The sequence below is a fragment of the Myotis davidii genome, unplaced genomic scaffold (assembly GCF_000327345.1).
Source record: "Myotis davidii unplaced genomic scaffold, ASM32734v1 scaffold332, whole genome shotgun sequence".
Classification (NCBI taxonomy): Eukaryota; Metazoa; Chordata; class Mammalia; order Chiroptera; family Vespertilionidae; genus Myotis; species Myotis davidii.
In genome coordinates, this window is record NW_006285779.1 from 2585670 (window position 1) to 2595058 (window position 9389).

Consider the following 9389-nt stretch of genomic DNA (forward strand, 5'->3'; position numbering starts at 1 on the left):
GTATTTCCCAAATGAACCCAGGGCTGAGTAGATGCAATCAGTGCCTTTCGGGTTGACATTCACAGGCTGGAACAAGCTAGAGCCATCAGAGAGTCAAGGCAAGGAGGGCAGGGGCACCCATTCCTAGAGGGCCCCTCCCCACCCCAGGCCTGAAGACCCCAGGCCGGAGGAGCTGGGTAAGAGGCGAGGCAGGGAGTGGGACTGCGCCATTGTTTATTAGAAGTCGGGTTCGGTGTGTGCTCTAGACAGATTACAGAATACCTGCGCCGTGAGAACAGGAAGTCCGCGATTCATACAAAGTGCTCACTACAGGAAGTTGCTGTGTCAAAATCCAGGCAAGGACCCAACTCAGGGCAGCCCCTCTTCCCCCGCTGACCTCAACAAGGGCTGTGCTATGGTTTTTTATTTAATTATTTTTTATTTCTCTTTATTATTATTAATATTATTATTATTTGCTTTTGCTGTGGTCACTATTATTGGCAAAGTTCCTTCTGTTCTTTCCTGGACATGGGGTTCCTGTCTGTCAGGTTCCACTCTGAGGCTGAAGGTGCCAAAAGCTGCTTGAGAAGTGGCCTTTGAACTCCGTCTGGGAGGATGGTGAGAAGAAGCAGGAGAAATCATTCTTGGTTTAAAAAAAATTAAAAAACAAAACCCCCACAATCTACAGGTCATTTCTTACTCAGTCAGTGATCAAACTGCCCAAAAGAAAAACAAGAGGAGAATCAGGCCAGTGGGCACTGGTCCTTCCTCCCAGGGCTAGGTGAGGAGGGTTGCCCCACCCCTCCAGGCTTTAGGGAAAGCTGAGGCGCTTTCCCAACTCCAGGGCCACCTGCGGCCCCAGCGCAGCCCAGCTCCCACTGTCACTCCACGTCCAGAGATTCGTAATAAAAAAAATCAAAAACAAAGCCCAAAACAAAATCCAAAAGGACAAGACTCAGGGGAAAGAAGGGAGGGAGGACAGGAAGGTAGAAGGACAGGTCTCTGGATGCATAATTCCCGAGCCACTGGGGGCTGGGGGGGAAGATTCCCCAGCGCCCCACCGCCCGCGTGGCGTTAGCTCGTCACGTAGTGTTTGGTGGATGGCTGCCCATACACCCTGTAGAAATCCTGGTGGCCAGGCTGCTGGGAGGCGTCGAGCCAGTCTCTGACGGCCAGGCCAGGAAGGGACTGGGGGACGGAGGGTGCAGGTGGGAGCGGGTGCGAGTACTCCTGCGAGGGCACTGTCCAGGGAAAATGGCCGGAGCGGGGGTAGGGCTGGTGGCCACCATGGTTGGCCACGGAAGAACAGTAACAGTTGTCCACGGAACAGACGAGAATCTTGCGGCCGCCATACTGGGGGAGCATGGGCTGCTGGGCGGCGGAGCCATTGGGATACTGCGATGGGGGGAACACAGGACTTGAGTGCACTGGTTGGGCGCCGCCTGGCAGGGCCACCAAGTGCTGCGTGGAGCTGCAGGGCCCCAGGGGCTGCCCTGACTGGCCCTCGCCGCTGGCTGTGCCCGCTGCCCCATACTGGCTGCCCACAGGGCCCGACGATGTCTCTAGGAAGCTGGCCTCAGGGAAGGCCATTGAGTGCTTGCGCTTTTCCGCCCCAGAGCTGCTCACGCCACAAGGGTACAGGGGGACGCTTTGCAGGAAGGGCACCGGTGTGCTGAAGGGGCCTGTGGAGAGGTTGGGACAAAAGACAATGAAGTTCACATCGTCCTCACCCCTGGGGACCTTTCTCATCTACAGGACCAAGCACACTATGTCAGCATCACCTTGGTTGGTGCTCACTACTCCATTAGCAAGTAGATACTCTTATTATTCCCATTTTACAGTTGGAGAAACTGAGGCTCAGGGAGGTAATATGGCTTGCCCAAAGTTCCACAGCTAGAAGTGGCAAAGCCAGGACATGAAGGAAGGTCCACCTAACTAGGCCATGCTGCCTCTCAGAGGGAAGGCTCTGGCATACACCCCTGCCCAAAGGGCTCTCTCCCTTCCATTGAAGACCCCACCCTCACCTTCTAGCATCTTCCGCAGCTGCTTCTCCTTCTTGGCCACCTCGTTCAGGAAGAGCTTGGAGTTCAGGTGGCCGATCTTAGGGGGAGAAAGGCTGTTGCCCGTGCAGGTCTGGGTCCTGGGGGCAGTGGACGGGGCATCTGCTGTGAGGAGGTACCACCGGTGAGCCCGCCCTACCTCCCGCCGTGGGCCTGACCCCCCCAAGACGTGTTCCCCGGAGAGCTAGGCGCCTCCTGCTCACCTGTCCATGAGGATTTTCACAGATTTGGTGTTCTAGGGAGAGAGAAAAGGTTTAGTCAGTGGAAAAGGCAGCATGGGAGAGGGAAAGACAAGAACGGCCCCATCCTCACCCTCCCCAGCCAGGGCAGACCTTGGCTACGGAGTGGCCGGAGGGTGGTGGGATAGTGGTGGCATCTGGTTTTTTAGAAAATAAAAATAGCTAACGTTTATTGAGCACTTAGTATGTGACAGACAATATTGCACATGTTTCTTATACATCCATCATTTTATCCACACAACTACCCCAGAAGGAAGGTTTGCAGGCACTCAATCCTCTTATTTGAAATCTTTGGGGCCAGATGTGGAATTATTTGGATTTCAGAAGGGAAATATAGTGCCTGTACCATATATTATATATCACCCCCCAGTAGGAACCACAGTTCAATACATCAACGTTCCTATAGCAAAATGTTTGAATATGTGTACTAGGTGAGATAAATAAGGACCATACATTGCCAACATCAGTTCAGCTCAATTTTTGCAGTTAAATGAGTTGCCAGAAGTTTTTCTTTGAGTATGCAGAGATTACTAAAATTTGGAATTGAGGATAAAGGACAATAGATCTGTAATATCAACCTCATTTAATAGGTGAGGGAACTGAGGTATAAGGAACATTAGAGCACTTGCCCAAGGTCACAAATCTAGGACAGGGTGGCTCCAAAGCCCTGTGGGCACACTGGTGGGGGAAACTGATTGGGAAATAAGAATCGCAGACTTGCCCAGCCAGTGTGGCTCAGTGGTTGAGTGTTAACCCATGAATTAAGAAGTCGCTTGTTCGATTCCTGGTCAGGGCACATGCCTGGGTTGCAGGCTTGATCCCCAGTGGGAAGTATGCAGGGGGCAAATAATCAATGTTTCTCTCTCTTTATCCTTCTCCCTTCCTCTCTAAAATCAATTAAAAACAAAACAAACAAAAAAAACCAATTTTTTTTTTTTTTTAAAAGCAAACATGTTTTTTAAAAAAAGAATTGCAGACTCCACTTTAGGAATGCCCCTGGGTCCCACCACCAGTCCTGGGCCCAGCCCACCTTCATGAAGCTGACATCCTCTGTCTTGTCGAAGAGCAGCTGCAGGGAGCCCAGCAGCTTCTTGGCCTCCTGCATGCGTTCCCCAAGGTGCAGCGCCTGCGCTGCGTTCTCGCTGCAGAACTTGGCCTGGGCCTTGTCCAGAACCTCCACTGTCTGCCCCAGGTCCTCATCCAGCAGCTGGTGCAGTTTCTCATACTGCAGCCGCACTTCTTCCTTCAGTTGGCTCACCTTCTCCTGCAGGCACAGGAGGCAAGGGTGGGCAGGCAGGTGAGCACTGGGGACCACTGGCTGCCGCTTCTGCCTGTCTGATGTCCTGGATGGTAGAGTCTGGGACCCCAAACCCCCAGACTGCCCAGGGTTCCTCAGGGCAAGGTTTGACCGGCTGGTAGCACAGGGCTCTGTGCCAGCTACCCCTGTAGGGCTCAGCAACGGACAGTTCAGGGAATGGCTGACCAAAGGGTTCTGGCACAGAGCCGACCACACACAGATCCTCACCCAAATAAGGACGAGCCCAAGGCCCTGCACCCAAGCAGCCCCCACCCCAACCACGAACTTGGGCTTAGCTACCTCCACCAGGCGCTTGTCTGACTCGAGTTTGTACAGCTGGTCCTCAATGTCCTGCTCCCGCTCCTCCAGTCGGTCCTGCTGCTTCATCAGCATCTTCTGCAGGGACAGTGGAGGCAGGGGCATCAGAAGGGGCTGCAGCTCCACCCCTTACCAAGGATGGGTGAGCACCAACCTCCCCTCTATAGAACAGACGCATCCTGTAGATCCTTTGACCCAGGTGACCTGAAATTTCTGCCATCCAACCTCTCTGTCCCTCGTGCAATCCCAGGGGCCTGGTTGGTGACCTCTGTGTGGCCAGTCTGTCCCCAGGAAAAGAAAGCCTGGGGTAGCTTCTCACACATATCTGCACCATGAGCTTTCTGAGGGCAGGGGCAGGCCAGTCTTGGTTCTAAGCACCCGTCCCCCACCTCAGATGAACCTTATCATTCCAGTAATGCTATGAGATAAGTACTATTATTATCCTCATTTCAGGGAAGAGGAAACCAGAGAGGTTAAGTAATTTATCCAAAGTACACAGTAAGTGGCAGAGCTGAGATACAAACTTGGGATCTGGCAGTAAGGTCTGTTCTTTTTATAAAATCTAACTAATTAATTAATTAATTTTTAAAAGAATAGTTTATTGATTTTGAGAGAGAGAGGAAGGGAGAAGAAACATTGCTGTGAAAGAGTAACATTGATGGGCTGCCTCCTGTATGCTCCCCACAGGGGATCCGGCCCACCACCCAAGCATGTGCCCTGAACAGGAATAGAACCAGGAATCCAGTGCCCAGCTGATGCCCAACCAACTGAGCCACACCAGCCAGGGCTATTTTTTTTATGCTCATTCGAGTACATGCTTAGAGAGAAGAAAGGAGAAGAAGGGAAAAAGGGAGGGAGGCCATGCTGCCTAACTCAGGGAAGGAGGGAAGGAGAGAGAGGAACTGGGGATCAAACCCATATCCCAGGTATGTGCCCTGACCAGGAATCGAAACAGCAAATCCTTTGGTGCACTAGACGACACTCAACCAACTGAGCTACTCCGACAGGCAGTAAGGTCTGTTCTTATCCAAGGCGTGCTGCCTCTCTCGGGGAGCCCTAGCTTAGAGATGAGTACCCTAAGGTGCAGAGGGTCAAACAACCTTACACTTGGGAGCAGCAAGCCAGCCACCCCAACCCTTGTTCTTGACCCTGAGAGCCAGGCCTTTGAAGTCCTTGCTAACTGCCTCAGCCCCTCAGTTGGACCCAGGTGGAAAGGAGACACTGGCTCTCCTAAAATCTGAGGCCAGTCTGCTGGAAGGTGCTGGACCAAGCTACTATTTCAGCCCTTCACATCCTATCTCTACAACCCCTATCCTCCCAGCCTTGCCCATCCCAGCTGCTCCATCCATCCTGTCATCCCCTCACCAGCATACCTCTTCAAATAGGGTCTTGCTCCTGCTCAAGAACCCTCAATGACTCCCTCCTTCCAAACATTTTAGCACGGTAATGAAGACCTGATGGTATCCTGCCCCTAACACTCTGCACATTTGAACTCCCTGCACCCTGTTGATGGTTTTCTGCAGTCCACAGTGCCTCTTCCCTCTCCTTCTCTATCCTTCAAGACCCCACTCCTCTAGGAAACTTCTCATGGCCCCTGCTCAGCGTTTATGCAGGTCTCTCCCAGTCCTGCCCATGCAAAGGGGTTGTCACATTCTGCCTGCCCTCTATAGCTCTGCTGTGTAATATGGTGGCCACTAATCACATGTGACTATTTAAATTTAATTAAAAATATGTGAAATTAAACATCAGTTCTTCAGTTGCACCAGCTTCAGTTTAAGTGCTCAATAGCTGCATGTAGCTACTGGCTAATGTACTGAATATTAAAGAGACAACACAGCCATCATCCCAGAAAGATCTATAGGATACATTATTCTGTAATTTGTTTCATAAACTGTGGTTTGATCTCCCTACAAAACTCAAGGCCTCTTGAAAATAGGGCTTTGCTGCTATCTTTTTTCACCTCCCTTCCGAGCCAGGCCACACAAAGGCCCCAGCACCCTATGGATGCATAATATGTTTACTGAATAAACCCATGGGTTTTACACATAAAATAAGGTTTGCAAAGCGAAATGCACAGAGCCTTGCTCACAGTGAGTGTATACTCAACAAGGAATGATTCTTTCTCTTCCTCTCCGTGGGCCTCAGAGTGACCCTCAAGTTTGTGGCCATGACTCCCACTCCCATCCACACCCAGCTGGCTTCCCAACCTGCCACCAAGCCCTTCCTCACTCCCCAACCCATTTTACTTGGGAGGAAAGCAAGGCCAGTAAGGCGTTCAGGGACCCCCTTTTGTATTGGTGGCTAAACAAAACACCAGGACCCTGAGAGGAGGCTCTTAGCTAAGCTGGGAAGCCTGGGACAATCGCCCCGAAAAACTTAACCCTTCAATGACCCAGGACAGGCCTCTAAGAACCAGCCCTAGGAGACCTTGCCCTGCCCCCAGCACTTGCCCTTCCAGCAAGCTCCCCACACCAGCCCAACACGCACAGGTATCTGTTGCCAATCTGGGATTCAGCACCTGTTCAGAAACACGGCTGGGTGGGGGGCAGGAATAGAGGTAGGTAGTCATGGATCCTCCCCACCTGTGAAACGGCCCACAGTTGTGCGAAGAGGGCAGGCAGCACCTCACAGTATGGCCCAGGTACATGCAAACAACCGCACACACACCAGCACACATACTGCTCTGGGGCCCTGCGAATACCTCATGCAAAGTGTTGTACCAGGAGCACAGGTACTGGCATCCAACCCCCTTCGGGTGAAGGCTGGATTTCCTGAAGACCCCAGACAATTGAGGGAGGCTTGCCATAAAGGCAAGGTGGCCAGGACACCCTCTTAGGAACATGATGCCTTTTACCTCCCTGTAGCAACTGGCCCTCAGATTTTTGCCTGCTGGATACCTGTACCCACACTTAGGATGACAGCCCCCTCAACCCCCCATGCATCTCAGACTTCAGGCCACTCTTGCCTTCCCAGTGCCCTGCATAACTGAAAGCCCAGATCCCATGCGCCACACCCCCATCACTAAGGACTCCCTGCTCAAACTCATCATCATCTGATTAGGGGTGCACCTGGGGCTGAGTCCCAAATGAGGGGTGGAAAAGGGGGGCCTCAGGTGGGTTCCCAGCCCAATTTCCCTCAGAGGATAGGAATGGAGCTGCTCTGCTCCCACCCTCCAGACCAGTGGGAGGCCCCTCCCTTGCCCCCCTGAAACCTTTTCTGGGAGTTCATGGCTGACCCCTCAGGGCAGAGCCAAGGGAGGTACCTCCTGTCCAGTCCTGGGGGGACTCAGCCCTTTCTCTCTTCTCATAGGCTTTTCTCAGAGCCTTTCCTAGCAGCACTTCTACCCTGGGACCCTGCAGCATCTTCTCTTAGCTTCACCTGTCCCAGGTCCTGGTTCCTGCCCGCCCACAGCCCTCTGAAGTGGGAGCCCAGGCCAGGCCCAGTAAAGGCAGTGCCACACCCCCTAGTAGGTGGCTGGGTTTTTCATTTCCCCTCCCCCAGCTCAGAGGCCCTTGGGCTTCTGTCTTTGCTGCAGGGGTAGGGGAGGGGGTCCATGCTGGCCAGCTTACCTCTGCAGGGGGTGCCAGGTGATCTTAATCCTGCCACAGGTAACACCTGGGGGGATGCAGAGGGTTGGGGGACTACTGCCACCTCAGGCACTGGGAAATTGGGGAGACTTGCTGCCCCTTCATTACCTCTCATCTCCGTTATACCAAATGCCTGAATCAGGTTGCTGAGAAGCTGGAGGATGGGGAACAGAGGAAGCAAGGCCTGGACCCCTCTCCACTACCACCAGCCTCCTTTCCATCTCAACCTCCAGGGAATTGCTGAGACCTGAGGCCCCATCGCCCACCTGGGAAAAAGCCACAGCTGAGATCATCCCACCTTGATTCAGAGCAAGGGCTCTCCATGTGGGGTGGAGGGCGCTTTATAAACGGCTCCCAGCCCACAGTAAGTCACCTGGACTGTGGCACAACTCAAGTGTGCAGGAGGGGAGTGGAAAGGAGCAAAGTGGGGAACCATGGTCTAGACTAGAAGCACTTGAGGAACCAGGCCTCCTCCAGCAGGAGTGACAATATGAGCCCCAGCCCTGCTCCACAGGCTCTGGTCCAGATGGGACCTGCTCACTCCTGTCCCTGTCCCTGAGGGCCTCAGGCCTTCCATGATCTGCTCCTGAATCTGTGAGGGCAAAAGCATCAAGAAGGCTTGAGAGCACTTCATTCCCATTTCTCCAAGGCCCCAGAACATCCTGCTTCTCACGCTTGTCACCTAGTGGAGGGGGGTATGAGGAAGCAGTGATCAGGGGAGGAGGGGCAATCACAAGCCCCTTACACCCCTGCCCTGGGAAAGCCTCATGTCCCTGTAGAGCCTGTCTGGCCAGGCCCAACTGGCATTTTTGGTGTCAGACTGGACTGGGCAGACGGGTGAGGCCATGGGGACTCTAGGCTGTATAAAAGTTAATAAATAATAATAAAACCCACAAGTCAACCTTGAAGAGAAGCAAGGTCAGGAGGGAACAGGGCCTCAGGGGCCGGGCCAGAAGCAGGCCTGAGGTTTTCAGACAAAGCCAGGGCTGGGTCCAACAGCCCCGGTGGTGGGAGGGTGAGGGCAGAAAGAGGGAGCTAAGCCACTCAGACCCCTGCCCAGATGACTCTCATGCTGGCTTCAGCTCTGGCTGTAACCCCTGCTCCAGAGCTACCCTATCCTGACCTCCTCCCCAGCTGCCAAACCTACTCCCCACTCTCCCACTGAAGACCTCATCCCAGGAATACGTCAGCCTCCTCTCTGCCTGGGCCACAGCGCTCTCCCCTTGTCTCAGAGCAGCTTCTGCCTGCCATAGATGCCCCTTTCCTGCCTCAGCTCCTGCCTTGGGCTACCTTGTGCATCCCCAGGCTGGGGCAACCACAGACCCAGAGAGAAGAGGTTACAGGGCAGAAGCCAGGGCAAGAAGAAAGGCAGCACCTGGGAGGCAGGCCCCGGCAGACCCCAGAGAGGGCTTCCCAGCTGCAGAGTCAAATTAGCTTTTGCCATGCAGAGAGCAGCGCTCTGGGGCAGCGGAACAAAGAGGCGAGAGAGAAAGCCCCCCTTTGTCTGGGTTTGAATGCCAGGCCAGCCGGGAAGGAAGGCTTTTCCAGAGCCAGGGATGAGGCTGCCTGCTCGATCCAGGCTAGGGGCCCCAACCAGGCTCACCTTCTTCCTGTGCCCACCCTGACTGCCCCCAATACAGCATCGCAGGATCCATCCAGGCTGCTACCTCTGATACTGCCACTAGCAATAAGCTCACCCTAAAGTGAATCCCATCTCCCCCTTCCCTCCCCAGTTCCCACCCCACCAGGTGAGAAAAGTCGCACAAGCCTCACAACCACCAACCACAGCCTGAGCAGGCAGTCACGCTAGCAGTCATGCTGACAGTCATGCACACACACTCAACTTCACCTCGCAGGTGTGCGGCATGCTTGTTCTCTCACTAACACACACACACACACACACACACAC

The 9389-nt window shown here is 53.7% G+C and overlaps 1 protein-coding gene across 1 annotated transcript in view; it reads right to left on the minus strand.

Moving 5' to 3' along the window:
• Nucleotides 1-497: 497 nt before the first annotated feature.
• Nucleotides 498-9389, minus strand: part of TRIM8 (tripartite motif containing 8) — a 13365-nt gene continuing 4473 nt past the window's right edge. The window contains exons 3-7 of the mRNA XM_015559270.1: nucleotides 3876-3971; nucleotides 3309-3542; nucleotides 2243-2274; nucleotides 2004-2119; nucleotides 498-1661 (exon numbers count right to left, since the gene is read on the minus strand). Coding sequence (XP_015414756.1) covers nucleotides 1054-1661; nucleotides 2004-2119; nucleotides 2243-2274; nucleotides 3309-3542; nucleotides 3876-3971 — 1086 coding nt within the window. The 3' untranslated portion in view covers nucleotides 498-1053. The remainder of the gene's footprint in view (nucleotides 1662-2003; nucleotides 2120-2242; nucleotides 2275-3308; nucleotides 3543-3875; nucleotides 3972-9389) is intronic.